General features: G+C 34.8%; 1 protein-coding gene across 1 annotated transcript; it reads left to right on the top strand.

The window, feature by feature from the left end:
* The first annotated feature begins 7,966 nt into the window (after positions 1–7,966).
* On the top strand, positions 7,967–18,651 carry LOC149423431 (gamma-aminobutyric acid receptor subunit alpha-2). The gene is made up of 9 exons (XM_089632237.1): positions 7,967–8,183; positions 9,054–9,121; positions 9,754–9,974; positions 10,559–10,641; positions 12,305–12,436; positions 13,745–14,058; positions 15,667–15,801; positions 17,253–17,406; positions 18,473–18,651. The coding sequence occupies exons 1-9, from the start codon at positions 7,967–7,969 to the stop codon at positions 18,649–18,651; spliced, it is 1,503 nt and encodes a 500-aa protein (XP_089488363.1).
* The last annotated feature ends 596 nt before the right edge of the window (positions 18,652–19,247 follow it).

Here is a 19,247-nt window from a genome sequence, read left to right as displayed (position 1 = left end):
TGTGTATTCATCGAATTAAGCCGTCGTTGTATAAGTTTGACAGTGTATTTTGATAATAAATAATTATTTAATCATAGTTTTATAGGTTTGGTGCGCGTTTTCTTTTTATTGGTTGTTAAGTCTCGTTAAGTCTTATCAAGTATTATATAATTCTTAATAAAATGACACGCTCCTTTCGATTTAGAATTTTTCTATGACTGGCGCATCGCTTTAAGAAAGCTTAATATTGAGGGTTTATTTACACAGGGTCATGAAATAGTTTTGGAAGCACTGATTTATTGGGCCTTGTTCATTAGCGAGTCCTTATTTATCAGTCTCATGAAATAATAAATATGATCCGACAAAGAAAAACAAATTTGCCAAAAAATTCAATTTTAAAAAGAGTCAGCGATCCTCGTTTCTGTCAATGTGCGAAAACCAACTGAAAAAATATTGTACTCATATTTCATTTTCATAAATATCATTTTGTTTTATCGCGATACATTAAATTAACGACGAAACTGGAATATAAATCATGTCTTATTATCATATTGCTTCGTCTGGGAGACAACGCAGTAGTGGTTCGAACTGCACTGGATAAAAAAATACTCTCTGAAAGAGTAACCAAAACAATAACGTTTAAAAAAGCCCAGCTTGAATAATTAAAGGTTTTTTTATTCAAGATCATTCCATGGACCCGAAATTGGGGAACATTAATTTACTATAACCACTTATTTTTTCGGAGAATTGTTCTGCGCGGAGAAATTTGAGTATTGCTAATTTACTAATTATCTCTCCAAATTACTGGTAATCCGGTTAAAAACAGGATTGCAGGCCGTTTATTGATAAACTTTTAGTAAATTCCTAATATATTGTAACGCGTCTTCATGCACTTGCATTTGCCTTGATAATATATAATAACGAAATTACGATTTTACTGATATTTTTACTGATATAAAATATTACTATTTGCCCCCACCCCCCGCTTTTTACCCCCTAACATCTCAATTTTTAGTAAATATTTAGGTGGGTAACGAATATTTTCGTTCTATTCTATATTACGCCAGTTAGACATTTGATTTTGAAATGATCCCACAAACGGACACATATTTGAAATTCATAACATAGAATGTTGACATGAGAATATCAGAACGAATGCACTGGAATGTACTTAGTGAGGCGGGTGGAAGAATATGTTTGTCGAGGAGGACACAATACATCGTGACACGTGGTAATATCTGAAAAGAAAACACGGAGAAGAATGCGCAGCCAAAGAAGCTGACATATAAGGAATAACGGTACGCCTGGATGGGTTGGTCATACTCGTACAATGTACAATAGGAAAGACATTCTGCAGCAATACAGCTTATTTTCAAAAAAGAGGAAATACAAAATCCCATGAAAGTCATCATGAAAAATGGAAAACATCATTAGAAATTTCGTGACACTCCGGTGCGAGCAATTTTTTTTTATTTTTTCTATTTGTTGCTAGAGCAATCCCGATGAGTTACAAAACTCATTGTATGACGAGAGCAACTTACAATACATATGTGGGAGTTAATAGGTGCAATTTTACATTGGTGTTTTGATATCAAAATCATAAGTTTCACATACGAAACAGTACAATTTTGGGATTAACTGATTAAAATATACTGAGTAAAACCTTAATTGTAATATTTAATCATTGAAGACATTATTAACGACTCCTAAACGCATACACCATTAAAGCCTAGATGCGACCGAATCATTTTTTGATTTATCTGTTTCACATTTTTCGTTTGAAAATCGTTAAATTGTCTTTAATGATTAAATTTTAAAAAAAACATATAATTATTTTTTTCTTGTCTGAAAACATGAAAACAAATCATTTTTAAGGAGGAACAGATAAATTGAAGGCTTTTATAAATAATCACTAAAGGATTTCCCAAGATTGTTTAATTGCTGTAGTTGTCTAATGTTATTTGGTACAACCCACAATCCTAATGTTACGCATGTTTTTTTATATTTTTGTATTTAAAATTTTTTTTTATACAAAGTAGGTACTTAACTAACGAACTAAGCATCACACCGCTGCCGCGCAGATATAGAAAGACAAGAAGGTCCGCCAAAGAACTCGGTCTTGGCACACACATTCATTTGCATTCATATATCCTCTACTTCTTTTACAGCAAACCTATGCACCTTTCCCTCTGCGAATATCTGTGAGGCCCTGCATCGCCAAGGGAGGCCGAACAGCGCTCTGCATCCTTGGTTATACTATACTCGGAGTGTGCTCATCAGGCCCAATAGTAAAACATAAAATAAAACTTCTACCTACAATACTTTTTACCATAATCGGATATTTTGCTTGGCAACTACAGGGTTTTCCAATAAGAGGTGTTATTTTGATATTCAATCGTAAAAGATCAATGGTTTCGTTGCTTGTGTGGCACGTAGCGCCGTCTCGTTGAAAGTAAACGTTGTCCAGATCAATACCATCCAATTCCGGCTATAAAAAATCATTATACATTTCTCGATAGCGCAATCCATTCACCGTAACTGTTGCTCCAGCCTCATTTTCTAAAAAGTAAGGTCCAATGACTCCGCCGGACCATAAACCGCACCAAACAGTCACACGTTTTTTTTTTTTTTTTTTATAGTGAATACCTCACAAGAGTCCCAACTGCTCCCGTCTGGAGCCAGTGAGACTATGGCATCCCCAATTGGGGGATGTTGTGAGGCTGAAGGTAAGTGGGGAAGGGAAAGAGGAAGGTGGGGAAGTACCTGGCTATTCAGATCTAGTCACTAAACACGGCTAAAGCCATTTGGAGCAACGTTTCAATTCTGAATGGTGGTCTTACACCAGGGCGATACTGGTAGTATCTTCCACTCTGGAACGTGCCGCAAATATATTATATATTATTTTAATTAATTAATTGTGAAATAACACAAATTAATCAAATAAAATTTATTTGCGCACGCCGGGTTCGAACCCGCGACCTTCGGAATGGCAGTCCAATGCGTTACCACTGGACTATGCCGGCCGTCAAAAACACGTCACGTTGAGGATAAAGAGGCTTTTCAACAATAACTCTTGGGTTTTTATTCTTTAGAAGAAGACGACACTTTTCAACAATAACTCTTGGGTTTTTATTCCTTAGAAGAAGACGACACTGTGTTAAAACCAGTTGATTATTGTTTAATAATGTAACGCCATAAAATTTGTTAAATTCATTTAGATGTTGTTTTTTCAACGCCTGGGCACATTAAATTTTTTTTCAAAACAGAGCTTCTTTTCCTCTGGTACTGTGAAATTATAATGTTCCTCATAACGTCACCACACTGCATAATTCATCCTCCCGTAAATATCATTTAAGCGGGTAATTTAGCCGGGGAAATTTGACCTCCGCCGCTTCGAGAAGAAAACGCTCTTAATTGGAATTTATTATATCCCGCGTTAACTGGCTGGCTGTGGGTTTTGTTCCTCCTTCGTTAGGCTGTTGACTCCTTACCTACAACTGGGTCAGGTGGGGGTGGTGGGGTGCAAGAGGGGGTGGGTCGGGGGAGGTGTGCACACACTTCAGTAATCTGTTGAAGAGGCTATGCTCAGGTTAAACGGAGGCGATCTCACGGTGGCAAGTAATGCCTATCATAGTACCTACCTACCTACAAACGTACATACAGTTTAATATAAATTTTATATAATAAAATTAACATTTTTTACTGTGGATGCATTTATTTTTTTAAAATGGTTAATTATATTTCAAAAGAAGAATTTTACGTTTGGAACTCCGAGTTTAGTTAACTTGAAATATTACGACATATTCTGTCTAACATTTAAACAAACGTAATACACATTTAATTAATAAAATGATGCTGGTACCTACTTTATCGCATTGCTGTTATGATTTATACCTATCAGTTACAATTTTTTAATGAAAAATTTGTACAACGAGAGAGTTTTCACACATTAGAACACAAAGGATGGGGGTTTTGGCTTTCAGATTATCGGTGCTCAGTGGCTGAGTTCATCGGCGGCAGTTGGCACCGTGATGTGAACACGTAGAGCGCGGGTAAAATCTGCGCCGCCTGCGCGGTAGCCTGACAACAGCTGTCAGTTTTAACAAAATGTCGAGCTCGTCAAACGATTTTTTTTTACTTTTGGATAATCCTTTCATAAAATTAAGAAATAAAACATGTGTTCAGTATGTAGGGTGTTTATTTTATTCCAGACTGACGGATTTGTTGAAAACAGCAGAAATTAACAGTTTGCTCATTTTGTCACTACCTTCCTGCTCATCAAAACAAATAACTCGCGTCACCGGCGAGTGGGAATTAAGAATTCATTGCGCTAAAGCTTATCGGCACCGCTACGTGGGTACACAAATCTGAACCTGCCTTCACTGTGTGCGGTCTCATACGTTTACATACAAAGTCTCGTCGGCCGCCTACGCGCCGACTAATCAGAAAGCCGAAACCGGCGTCCTTTGTGTTCGTACACTTACACGGGAATACGCATCACTTCACGCATGCACCCATGCACCGACAACCAAAATATAATATGTTTAATTGACAGTGTGCGTGCACCTAATTTTTTTTTAAATATTGGAAGTGTATTCGTATCCACCTCGTATTAATTATTATAACTTTTCATTACTACTTATTACATGCATTACTACTTATTACAGGCTGCTAGGAGTGCCTTCTATATAAATTTGAATAGAAACCAATTGATGTTTCATTTAGCCCAATAGCCCAGCGCTATTTCTCTCTCTTATACTTGCCTGACATCGTAGATCTTCAACCCATTTGAATTTCGCAAACACAGTTTTGTATTGGAAATTTAAGCCTCGATCGGACAAATATTTGGATAACGAAACACGCCCACGAGTCATTTTTGTTCTTTTTAATTATATGTATGGTGGGAATTAATAAAATTTTGTTTATTTAAAGAAATTAAAAACGTACGAAAAATACCATTTCTTTATCATTAGAAATTTTCTAGTGATACATTTTTACAAATGCATATTTATAGATAAGAACATCACCTTTTAAGTTAAGAGTTTGCGAAAAAACCAAATTTTCTCGTAAAAATATTATTACAAATGCATATTTTTCGTAGATAGGAATATCACTTTAAGAGTTTATGACAAAACCGTGCATTGTTGTGTTGTCCTAGTTGTATCTCTTATGGTTGGATATGCATTTGTATATAGTTTAATTGATGTGCCGCTCGATTAAGAAACCTTTTATTAGTGAGAACTTTCATGGGAGTAAGAACGTAACCCAGGCGATACAGGAAGTAGATATGAAGTTTCCCAGACCCCGGTGCGGCCGGGGCTTTCAAGGCTTTAGTCTGCAGGCGATGGTAATGCACTTCCTCTTCCGCTCAAATCGCATCTCTCCAGGCTGGATTACTTCCGGAGTGCAGCCTCCGGGAACATTCACATTCATATGCCAAGTACTGCTTAAGGTGGATACACTCGAGATCGATATACTATACTAACCGCAACCCACTATAGTAGCTACAAGTTACAAATACATCGTATCCTAATTCCTGATACCTGACCAAAAGCGAAATTGCAAACGCCTCAGATAACTGTATAAACTACTAGAAAATGTTCAAAGAAATCTGTGAAAGTGCCTTGTCTACAAAGCAGATAATCTGTCTGCTGAATCAGTAAAGAAATCTAAGTGCCGTGTCTATAGAGCAGATAATCTGTCTGCTGAATCAGTAAAGAAATCTAAGTGCCGTTTCTATAGAGCAGATAATCTGTCTGCTGAATCAGTAAAGAAATCTAAGTGCCGTGTCTATAGAGCTGATAATCTGTCTGCTGAATCAGTAAATAAATCTAAGTGCCGTGTCTATAGAGCAGATAATCTATCTGCTGAGTCAGTAAAGAAATCTAAATGCCGTGTCTATAAAGCAGAAAATCTGCCTGCACTGGGCTTTAAATAAATAAATTTTTTAAATCTTTTCCTCACTGATTTTTGTCAAAAGAAGAATTACCGAAGTGGTAAAATTCGTGTCACAAAGCCCGACTGCCTACTTCAACACTACCCTACGTGGTCATAATGAAATTTCGGGCAGAATACCTGAGAGCTTTGTCCATATAGAAACATTTTATCCGTTAGCTTTTGTCTATCGCCGACCATCACGTATTTCGTTTGACTAAAAAGGTTTTATTGCATTATTTCTTTGCCCGCATTTTTGTATACTTACTTACTTTACACATTTAGGTAGGTTTTTACAAATGAAACTAAAAAATACACCCAAAAAACTGCGTGAAAAGCTTGAAAAAAACTTTTCTTAAATCATTATATTATAAATTGAGTAATCTGAAAGTATTTAGCATACATTATATGCTGATGATGTGGTGCTGATTTACTATTATTTTTAATTTATTTTATATATAACCAATAAACTAACCATTAAAAATTTATGAAAGAAAAAGGTTCCATGATAACTCAACACAGTGAAAATTCAACACACTTTTAAAAAGTGATATAAAGTAATTAGAAACGATGAAAAAAAATTTAAACCTAACCTACCCAGTTAATAGTTTTTTGTTTCATCACTTTCCATGACTTTATATAACTTTTAAAGATGTGATGAATTATCATTTTGATGATTTATCTGGTCACCATTTTGAATGTATGTATACGTGAATGAACTATGTAGCAATGAGGCGTATGTGTGGAAAAAACATGTTTGATAATTTGAAAAATTCGGAGATTTGCAAAGAGTACGATTAAGAATGGGACTGATGATGATCTGGCTTGTAGTCACACAGACCATCAGGGAATAAATTAATTCCCTATGAAAAAAATGGATTGATTATTAAATTCACTCTGCAGGAAAAGTAACAACTTATAATCCAGCCACCAAATATATCACTCGCATTGAGTTTAGCTCCTTAATTTTCAAATCCGGCAGCGGACGGCAATCGGCACAATAATACTTGCATTCGCACTATGAAATTATAATCTGCCACGACCAGCTCTCAAGAGAGTAGAATTTAGAATAATCTTGAATTAGCACATTGTAATTCCAAAAGTACTGCTACATTATTGTGACAAAAATATTTTAATCCCTTGGTCTTAAATCGACCAAACAGGAATAGTGGTGCCCTCTTTTGTCAAATAATATAATTCGGATGAATCTAGCTAATTAATACAAAGATGACTGTAATTCATTATCACTCACCTGCAGAGCAAAATCTATACAAAACTGACCAGAGATGTCTATTTTGTCCACTATTTTTAATTTTTGATTTTAAAATTTTATTTCAAACTAATGCTTCTCCAGGGACGTTTAAGGAAAATTAGTGAAGGAGAATATATGACCCGAAGGACGTACGAGGAAGACGTGGAACAATCAGGTGAACCAAATACTTGAGTCGGGCCATGTCAAGAGTCAGAATAACAGAAGAGATGTATGAGACGAGGTACGAAGAAAGAATGAAGCAAGGAGCGTGTGCCAAGACCGAGTCGTTTGGCAGTCCGTCCTCTCTGCCTACCTCTGCGGGATTGTTAGTTTAGATTATATGTTTGGCAAGTGACTGTTATAATAGTGATTAATTTCAATAATTTGTTTTTTATTTTTAGGATATCTATGAGCCGTAATGTCCAAACTTCAACTTCACAGATAGCAAAAATTGACGTTACAAGCGAAAACATAAACATATCGCTGAGTTCATACCAAAACTTTTATCTGTTTCCACTCCACAAAACTGAATCTAATAAACCAGCGGAGGATAATTCCCTTGAATTAATAAAGGGTAAACAAAGTGATGAAAAACACGACAGGAATACATTAAAAAATAGCCCATCTAAATACGGTTTCCAAAATTCCCTGAACAACTTTTATATCCGAGAAAAAAGGGCATTAAGAAGAAAAGTTTTAGCTGATCAGAGTGACGATAATGATTTGAATAATGGAGTTAGCCTGGACGAGGCGGAGAACACAACCATCATTAGTTTCGTGAGATTTGACAAAGTCGATAAGATGAGGCACGAGGCAAAGAGCGAACTCGTTACCAACTGGAATTGGGATAACGTCAATAATTCTGCGTACGTTATCGATGACGCAGATGGGATGTCTATGATTAAATCTGAGACGAAAAGGAGCCCCCTGAATAATATCGTTTCGAAAAACATAACCATGCTGCTTGAGAACTTGCTGAAGAATTATGAAAATTCTCAATTACCTACTCACGGACAAGGTAAACAAAGAAGAGCTGTGTATATTATTTGTTTTATAATATTTAAAATTGAATACCAAAACAATTTTAACTTAATCTCGAGTTGAGTTTGGTACTGTTATACTTTCAAATCCGAAGCATAACAACGAAGTACGTAAATAAAGTCTATAATAAGCTTGTCAATGCAATCAATTCTGGACTATCAAAAGCATCATTCAAAACTTTAGATAGAAATAACAAGTTAGTGAAAATCCTTTAGTCTAACAATTTAAGCCTTATCATTTAATTTAAAAGAGTGTTTTAGTTCAACAAAATTTAAGGAATACCCATTTTAAATCTCAGAAAACGAAAGAATTTATTGTTTGTATTCTTTCAATAGAGAATTGTACTCAAGTTGACTTCTAAATTAATCAATTATTGATAATGCTTTCGAAAAGATTAACGGATGCAATGTTTTTATTTATTTATTTGTGTATTAGTTTACAAGTTACAAAAAGAAAAGAAAAGTGTAGTCTTACCAGGGTATCTCGTTCTAAGGCCACACTGTACAATGTACATAATATTGTTATAATGTAAACATCAGTTTAGTTAATACGTGTACATTATTTGATTACGAGTACGTATGTTTTATAGTAAATGGATAATAACACTTATTTTGTTTAAATAAATCAATTATATACAGTCAACAAAGGTGATGTTAGGTTAGATTATAAGCTTTCACTAACTTTATATCACTTTTCAACAGTGTTCTGAATTGTCACTGTTCTGTTTAGGCGTGGAACCAGTAAATACTTAAATAAACTAGTAGGAAATAATATTTTTCTCGTTAGTTTTTATAACAATACCTACCCACTGTAAATTATTTATAACATGTTTTTTTTTACTTTTCAGGCTTACCAACTGTCGTCCAGACAAATATGCTGATCAGGAGCATGGGCCCGATTTCTGAACTAGACATGGTTTGATCTTCATTGCATTTATACTGTTATTTAAGATTAAATTTGCTAGGTGAATCGTATAATTACGATACTCATAAACAATAGTAGGGTATACTAGACTATGATTGCCCGCAACTAGTAATTGCCCACTCTCACCAGCCTATGTAAATATTTCACCGAAATATATCTACATCAGTTTAATGAAAATTTAAAAACTACCATATCTTCAGAAACAGCCACCTTGTTGTAAAGTTAAATCAGATTTTGTGAAGCGTTTATTAAATTTTACAGGTACTTATTTATTACATTAATAGTCTTCCCGAAGAATTCATAATATGACAGAAATGGTTTTTTATATTTTTTTAAACTGAACACTCGCAACATCATTAACATATTTTTACTGTTACCACATCCTGCATCATTATACACTCTATGATATTATTTTTACGCTTACACCAAACTCAAAAGCTAATTCTCTGCATTGGCGTAGAAATACATATGTTTTTTTTATACTATTAATAATATTAAAAATTACAGTTACAAGCAGGAAATCTTTTTTTATATACTTTGCATATACAAACTGATAAAATATAATGTATCGATTTGCAAAAAAAAAATTAAAAAATTCACAAAATATTATTGTTGTCTTCCAGGATTATTCCATGGACTGTTACTTCCGCCAGTACTGGAGGGATGCTCGGCTAAGTTTCCTCGGGCCCATCAAGTCCCTGTCGCTGTCCATTAAGATGCTGGAGAGGATTTGGAGACCGGACACCTACTTCTACAACGGGAAACACTCCTACGTCCACACCATCACGGTGCCTAATAAGCTGCTGAGGATCAACCAGGAAGGGGATATTCTTTATTCCATGAGGTAATTTACATAATAATGTGATGGTTACATATCGACAAGACAATGACTTTTTGATTTATTGAAATACTGACAAACAGAGCTCGGGGCCAGAGAGGCCCCTTTCTCTTTCATAATGAGTGTATTGGAAATTGGTGTAATTTTGATTTTGTTAAAAATTATCTACAAAGTAACATGGCTGAAATTTGGGGATATTAGACTTTTCGCAGAATTTGCTTAGATTTTTTATGTGTGTATGTACGTTTTCATCGTACCGGGTGAGGAAATTGATGGACGCGTGTTTATGGGTGGGAAATCATGCATAAAATGTTTCCGCTGTGTTTTTAAGGAGAGGAACTTCAGATTCCTGGTGGTGTTTGGAAACCCTTATCCATTTGAGGGCTATGTGAATATCTTTATTTTGGAATGCTTGGAATTTTTTCAAGTGGAACTTTGAAACGTGGTTTGGGCTTGCGTAGATAAGACAAAACAATAAAATTTATTCATATTAAGGTCTGTCATAATGAAATAATTACTCACATTCACTTCAGTGTTCTGTCAGAAAAGGTACAGTATTTTTTTACCATGTAAAAAAAACATTTTTTCAGGTTGACGATAAAAGCCAAATGCCCGATGGAGCTTCGCAACTTTCCGATGGACCGCCAATCATGTCCGCTAATTCTGGGAAGCTGTAAGTACCAATTTGCACATTTTTGGGGGGGTTTTAACAACTTATGCATAACGTTACGAATTATTTAACAATATAATTTCGGGTGTACGTACGTAACATTAAAAAAATACATTATAGTTGGTGACGTAATGGTCAGCATTTCTTCCAAGCAGTTGTTTTCGGACGTATTATCGGCCGTGGCATTTTTATTTTAAGTATTTTTTTTATTTTTAAGATTACTATTTTCCGTTTTTTTTTTTATTTTAAGTAACATATTAACTCGTAAAAGGTGGAGAGGAGGGAATTTTTTTTTTATTTATTCGTGTATTTTATAAGCCTTGAATTTAAGGTTGTGAGGTGCAAACTGGCAATACCTAATGCGTGTTTAATATGTTCGTGTAACATGCCTGTTAGGTATTTGCAATTGGAAGCGCTCGCGGAGTCAAAATACGTTTATGATGCTCATTGATGAAACAAATTGTTCGTTTACAGAGTCAATCGAAGTGATTTCCGTGTGAAACTTCTCATCGATTGCAAAAGATAAGTTTTTTTTTGAAGATTTATATCCAATTTTATTAGGTTTCTCCGGGGCTTCAGATCCTTCGATTTAACCCCTCGGGTCTACAAAATAAATCACGTCTTCAAATTTTCCCGCTTGACATTCAAATTCTAATAGATTTGCTGTTTTTATTTATATCTATGTTTTAAACGTGTTTTTTATTAAATTTAAAAAAAATATATCTCAACATAGCTTATGTTTTTTAAATGTTTTCCAATGTTTTTTTCTTTATTTACCGTTTTATACGAAACTAAAAATGGACGGCCTCCGTTGTCGAGAGATAAGGCTCTCGAATAGAATTCCGAGGGTCGCGAATTAAAATACTGACGTTGGCAGTTAAATTTTATTTTAAATTATTCAGAAATTAAAAGTTGCTCAAAATGACTTTAGCCGTGTTTAGTGACTAGATCTAAATAGTCAGGTACTCCTTTTCCTTCTTCTTCCCTATCTCCTTCTCCTACCCAGTTGGGATTGGGAGCAGTTGGGAAATAGGTATTAATCACTTCACGTATTTTGGTTTTACATAAAAATACATTTATTTAAATCTAACCTTAACAGGGTGAAATTTTTGGCGGTTTTCTACTTATAGAATCATTTGGGACCGTCCATCGTAAACTTTTAAACCCAAAGAAAAACGGGTTCTCTTGTTTTAAATCTGTTTTGTGCCATGTCTGACAATAATAGAAAAGATCTGTTTAAAAATAATAATAAAATTTGAATGATTTGTACAGCGCCGTTTTTTGTGAAAAATCATCTCAACGGCGCTTTTCAAATGTATAATATATTTCTACAATGCTCTATCTTATTACTAACTAAAGACTAGATTAAGTATTATTAACTTATGGCATTAACAGAATGCATTGTCTATAGGTACGTTCAATCCATTTGACCAATGAACGTGATGTAGCGTTAGAATGTACATGTATTATTATTATTAACAAAATAAGATAGAGTGATTTTATGAGGTTGTGATCATTTGGTGACAGATATAGCACAACAGGATCCAAGTGGTTAAAATCCACAGAAACTTCTTGATGCTAATAATCACATAAAAACGAAGCATCTAATATGTATACCAATATTTGTACCTTGTATTTGTATTTTGTTTTTCTTGATCCTCCCCAGATGCCTACACTAATCAGCAGCTAGTATACCAGTGGCAAAAAGACTCTGTGTCATTCGTGCCTGGAATGACTCTGTCCCAATTCGACTTAATGAGTTTCCCCTACAGAAACTTCACATTTACAAGACGCGATGGTAAGTCTAATGGCAGATATATTTTAATTATAATTTAACAAAAAAATAAAAGCTAATTTATTTTTAAAATGAGGGCCAGGTGTAAAACAAAGCTTATTAATTTAGCGTTATGTTTTCGTAACCAAATTAACGAAAAAAATATATTTATAACGGAGCACATTCGAGACCATATTTTTTTAAGATTGTGTAGTTATTGAATTTGTTGTATTTTTGATTGAAATATATTTAATATAAGCGTATGTATGTATGTATCTCAAGTCAAATATAATGATAATTTTTTTTTTTACTATTATACATGTATTTTACAATAATACACATATTTTACTAAAATACATCTATTTAAAAATTACTTTTAATACTGAAAGATTTTTCCTTACTTCCCAGGGACTTGAGTTAACCTCGCCAAATTCTGATTGGGTAGGACCGACATTTAGTTCGTATATTAATTAAATTGAGGAAAATAAAAATAAATTCACACACAAAATTACAAAATGGATTAAAGAACAAAAAAGACAATATTACCAAAATTTCATAGCATAAAATACAAATAAAACCTTCATGTAACACACAAAACCAATATAAACACACATCACTCATAAACACACAAGATTATTTTCAATGTACTATTTTTTTAAATTTTAAATATATTATTATGTATTTTTAATTTTAAATGTATAATTTTTCTCATTAAATGTATTATGTAGTTTATATTTCATATTATAAAATGAAGGCCTCAGCACGGGCAAGCCACCCAGTGAGGCCTACATTACTGGAAAACCTGAATTGTAAAAAATATTGTACCTTATAAAAATAAAAATAAATTGCTATAATCATCCGATTTCATATAAATGCGTATCTGTCCGCGTGTGTGTACGTGATTGCCACCAAAATGCAGTGTCATCAACAAACCTATCTGCCGAGTTTCAGCTCTATCGGATGTAGGGAAGTGAGTTTACTTGCGCTTTCAAGAATTCCGTTAATTCATTACCGCAAGTGAAATTAAAATACTATTACGTATTAAAAAATTAAAAATAACTAAAATATAAACTCGACTGTTTTGCATTTCGTATTTCCATAAATGTTAATTAAAGATGACCCTTTTGATGGTTCAGTTCTTTTTTTTAAATGCGAAGTCATCTTGTTTATCTTTAAATCAGTGATTATTTGAACATCCTCATTCGTGTTTTTCCAATGTTTTAGTAGTCCTGATTGACCTCCATTGGTTAACATCTGGATCCATCGCGAGACCAACGGACCGTGTGGGGCTGGATATCTTCTCCGCGCTAACCCTGTGTTCTCTGTTTACAGGAGACTTCTCCGTCCTCCAGGTGTCCTTCAACCTGTCCCGCCACACGGGCTACTTCCTGATCCAGGTGTACGTGCCGTGCATCCTGATCGTGGTGCTGTCCTGGGTATCCTTTTGGATCCACCGCGAGGCCACCTCGGACCGCGTGGGGCTGGGCATCACCACCGTGCTGACGCTGTCCACTATCAGCCTGGATGCGCGCACCGACCTGCCCAAGGTGCGCTACGCCACCGCGCTGGACTGGTTCCTGCTCATGAGCTTCGGGTACTGCATCGCGACGCTTTTGGAGTTTGCTGGCGTTCATTATTTTACGAAGGTGACTGTTTTTAAATATTACCGCATTCATTAATTTTACATACGATACGATTCTAATGTACCACCCAAAGATATTAGAATATGAGATATTTGGTACCACCCCAGCTAGGAGCACTCCTGTCCCGGTGAGACCGGTAGACCAGGGTGCACTGATTTGTTAGGACTTGGAACACGTGCTCTGAGGGGAGGAAGGATGTTGGAGTTCAATCGAGGGGTATAAATGGCAACCTAATAAGCCTATATTGCATTTAGGATGGGCAGGAATAAAGGAATTGATTAATCGTTTTTTTCTTGACTGTTTTTGTGCCATTAACATAAATGTAAAGTTAAAAAGTATCAGGTGTAAAGTATAAAGCATACAGCATAAAGAATAATGTATATAGTATAAAGTTAAAAGTATAACGGTATGAAGTGTAAAGGTTAAATATAAAGTTAAGTTAAGTATAGATTTATATTTTTTTTTTAAAACAAGTACAAAGAAAAGAACAAAAAAAAATATTTGTTTAATTATTAATAATAAATAGTTATTATTAATAATTACTTAAAAGAATTATTGTCATGGATGCCAATCAATTTATCGGTGATTATCAATTTACAGGTGACTTAAATAGCGTAACTATCTATTTACTGTCAGAATAACCATTTATTATCAATTTTGTCAATGCAATGTTTTATTCATTTATGTAAACATTATTTATCTATTTATTTACATTCATCTTGGCATCCTTTGTAGAACTTTTACTGATTTTTAGTCCTTAGATTTTATGAGAACCCTCATTATTTCATCAGCTAGAAGTCAAGTGGAATTTAATTCACTTATTTGGTACTCTTCGTATATTTGTTCACTCTAACTTCGTTATTCCATGAGTTCAGCACGAATTTCTAAAATAAATAAATTTTAAGCTCAAAATTCCAATTGAATACATTAATTATATCATTTTGATTAATCAATTGCATCTAATAACGCTGTCTGACATTAACAACTTAATTGACATTCCTGCCATCGTTGCCAATATTAAATTCCATGTGTCGACTAGGAACAAAAGACAAAATGTAACATTATTTTGCAATGCACACACAACCACCTTTCAGACACACTCACTAACCAATAGGATGCATGATTTGGGGGTAACAGCTTTGGGGGTACTATTGATATATTTACCGACTCCATTAATAGAATTAATCGTAATCTTTAACAGCACTTTGTTGAATCCTAGAAATTATAGTAGCCTTGGTAGTATAGTTTTAGTGATTTGCCTTATATGTAGTATTGTTCTAGTTTCTATATTATTTTGTAATGTTAGTATGTTACTGTTACATATTATACTAATATTTTTTCATATTCAGTTTATCATTTTAAAGTTATTTCCTGCTTTAAAAACTTTGTGTATAGTATTCGATAGCTCATTAAGTATATTTCGTTCTTAAAATCCATGTAAAAGCCCGGCTGGGCATAAAACCATATAAAATAAAAAATAATAAATGGTACGTTTAATAATAACATCTCCTAACTGTAGTTTAATAAGAGCGTTCTTGTTTATACCATTGTTTAGTTGTTTTGCATCTGATATGAAATAAAGTAATGGTGATGGTTTCCCTGTGTGTGAAGGTTGGCTCCGGAGAGATCCAGATAGACGACGAGGAGTGGGAGGAGCTGATTGAGGAAACTGGAGGGGATCCTCTCGCCGCCAAGCAGCTGGCTGTCCGACGGAGGAGCAGCAATCTTCAGAGGCCCTGCATCATCGTCAGTACCTTACCTCACCACCCCTTATAAAATTATAAAATATTTTATTCAAGCCTCCCAAAACTCCTTTACAATGATCCTTTTAGGACCTTCTTCAACAGGGATACGCAAGTATCCGATACCCTTGCTTCCTTAACCGCGTCGCAACCAATCAGTGATGCCATATCCTGAAAATGAAAAACCATGTTTTAGGGGTGTACCTTTTTTAAAAAAAAAAATGAGTTACGTAAGATTTTATTGAGAATTTAAATAAGGGAACAACGGTACCTAAGTAAATTATCTTATCTATAATCCTTTATTAAAAACAATCATTTTTTAATTTTCCTTTGACTGTTAAAAATAACATCTTTTCTAGCCACTATAACGAAAGCAAATGTTCATTCTAAAATCAAAAATTTCCCAAATGCAGATGGTTTCTTTTGATGGTAATTAAAGCATTTATTTTTTTTAAATCGTATTCAGCAAAGCAAGTTTTCAAAAGCAATTTTTGTTTGACAAGCCCCCAAAGGGCACACAAACTCCAACGGCTCGGAGGGCTTTGAAGCAGAGAATGGACGGTTATCTCGAGAGTATTTCCTCCTGGGGTAAAAATAATCTCGTCGAATTTAATGTTTCAAAGATCCAATCCTGTCTGATTACGTCTAAAAGGGATCCAAATGATAATCTAGTCTCCTTCAACGGAAGCAATCTTCCGAACAGGCCTTCCATTGATATGTTTGGTATAACTATAAGTGACCAGCTCAGGTACGGGGGCTCCATCGAAGCCAGAGTAAAGTTGGCCTCTCAGAAGCTGGGCGTACTGTACAGGGCCCGCAGATACTTTAATAGTACACCTAATACACTGCTGACCCTGTACAAATCGCAAGTGCGCCCTACTGTCGAATTTGGCAGCCATCTCTGGTCCGGAGCCCCTAAATACCTGAAAAAAACCCTAGACTCTGTGCAAAAACGGGCGGTCCGTTTGATAGATTCCCCAATCTTAACAAACGGACTGCAATCTTTAGAGCACAGGCGTCAGGTAGGTATGCTGTCCTTGTTCTATCGGTATTACAATGGAAGATGCTCTGAGGAACTAGCGTCATTGATCCCTTCGGCACCGGTGCGTAGTCGGGATACACGCCAAACGCGCGCCCAACATTTGTACACGGTTGACACTTGTCACATGAGAACGGGTCGCTTCTACGATTCGTTCTTAAGTTCAACAACTCGTCTGTGGAAAGAACTGCCGGCCTCTGTGTTTCCTCCCTCCTACAACATAGGACTCTTCAAGACCCATGTTCACTCCTTCCTCTCCACAAAAATACCCTCCACACAGCACCCCCAAAGATGACATAGGCCCTGAGGGAAATTATTTTCTTCAGGGCCTCCTGTGTGGAGTTAATATATAAAAATAAAAAAGTATTAAGTTACAAAGAAGAAAATTTTTGGCGAATCTTTGCAATATATTTCAGTCTACCGCCTGCTCGGGCTCCCCGGATAAGGGGGGCGTTCGTCTCACCATGGAGAGGACAACGCAGACGGAGTTCAAGGTGCCGCAGTGGAGGCAACTGCTGTACTGCCTCATGGGGAACGATAACTTCAGGCGGCAGCGCCAGCGGGAGGCAGGTTGGTGGTGACCAATCCGTATTTTTGGCTGAGCGTAAATTCCTGACTCGACCTTTTTGCATTTCGTATGTGTGTAAATTTGATTGTTCGTTCAGTTTCCGTTTCAAGATGGTGGCCGATTCATTGGTTTAATTATTTTCAAAATGTGAAATAGTCGTGTTTATTTCGACTTTCTTATTCGCTTTTGATTAAAAAAGATAATAATAAAAATTGGAAAAAGAATTTTTTATTGAGAAGGATAATTTCTTTGGACAAATTGTACAATTATTCATCATTTTAAATTTAAGAAAAAATGCTACATTAAATAAATTGGTGATAATTAAGTACTTAAGCCCACGCATACACAATTTCTACCGATTTATAACAAGTTTCTCGTTTAGTTTAAAAGTTCCAAAAAATGTGTTATTTTTAAAGATAATATCTATACATTTGTAATGCCAAAACGTTAATTATATAAAATTCCCTCGTTTTGAACCCAAAAACACGTTTTGTTCTGTTATTTAATATGTTATATGCATGAAAAATTCACAGTGTATCTTTAAATGCAACTAAAGCATTTTTCGAGAGATTTTTGCTCTATTTGAAATGAGTCGTGTTTTGTTAAATATTTTCACCATTTTGGCTTAATTATTATCGTTTTTAATATTAGCTCCCTCAACTTTCGTATTTACATATCTCCCTTTCAAACCACCTTTGAACGCTTACTACAGGGCCTTAAGTGTCTTAAGGTATTATTAAAAATATAATTTTTTCGATGCCAGGTCTACTGTTCACAGAACTACTAGTAGAGGAGGTGGATACAATTAGCAACTAAAAAAGTTTTGAACCGTAAAACGCTATTAAAGTTTTTTTTAAAGCGTATTCACTTGTAACTAGTAGTGTTCAAACTTTCGTGAGTAGCTCCATCTGTGCTATACCTAAATAATTAATATTTACACAGCAGATAAATAAGGTATTGGAGATAACAAAAACAGCTTTGCGCGCGTTTAGTGTTATAGCATCCAGTTCCACAATTTACTACTCCTGACCTTACTATATTGTAACACGCATGCTATACTGATTGCAGAAAACGGAAAACACGGCGCCAACCGCCACATCAATAGCGTGTCGCACATAGACCGCGCCGCCAGAGTTCTCTTTCCGGGATCTTTTGGCTTCCTCAACCTGATATACTGGCTCGTCTACATCACCTACCAGGAGGACTTCAAGTGGACTGATCCGCCCATCCACACGCTCAATCATTAAATACTATTACTGTTATGATTCATATTATTTGTTAATATATCCACGGATAAAATATATTGCTAATTTATTGATGAATATCTACAAATTATTCGTTATCTAATGAATTGATAGGTTTCCTGATAAACTTTTAGTAAAATACCAATGTATTGTCACGATACTGAAACGCGTGTTCATAAAAATCTTAACATTTTCGTATTTCGTCATTATATACAAGCACAGGAGCATGAACACGTGTTCCGATATTATTACGAATATAGTTACAGTTTACCAGGAAGTATCCTGCAGTCCAGTTTTCAACGGAATTACCTATAATATAAAGAGATTTTTAATAAATCTTATTATTTCAAATTTAAAAAAAATATATTTTCAGTATGATTTTGTTGCACATGTTCATTTTTTCCAGCACTCTATTTCTGATGAAATACCAATAAAAATGTTACATTAATTTTATATTAAAAATTGATTTCATAAATACTCTTTTTTTCAATTTCAATTATAAATATTTAAGAACATCATTCTACAAAAAAACTAAGCAGGTACGTTTAAGTTTAATATCATTTTTATTAAAGTTTTGGTGCCATATATACGCAATACAT

The sequence above is a fragment of the Hesperophylax consimilis genome, chromosome 5, assembly GCF_061612785.1.
Source record: "Hesperophylax consimilis isolate HC1 chromosome 5, BYU_Hcon_1.0, whole genome shotgun sequence".
NCBI lineage: Eukaryota > Metazoa > Arthropoda > Insecta > Trichoptera > Limnephilidae > Hesperophylax > Hesperophylax consimilis.
This window is presented reverse-complemented; position numbering and strand designations above follow the sequence as displayed.

Bases quoted from the DNA above. Each gene is read 5' to 3' on its own strand.
- LOC149423431 (XM_089632237.1), top strand. From the start codon at position 7,967: ATGAGGCACGAGGCAAAGAGCGAACTCGTTACCAACTGGAATTGGGAT. The intron at 14,059-15,666 runs GTGACTGTTTTT...CTGTGTGTGAAG, and splicing joins GCGTTCATTATTTTACGAAG to GTTGGCTCCGGAGAGATCCA. The intron at 17,407-18,472 runs GTTGGTGGTGAC...TACTGATTGCAG, and splicing joins GCAGCGCCAGCGGGAGGCAG to AAAACGGAAAACACGGCGCC.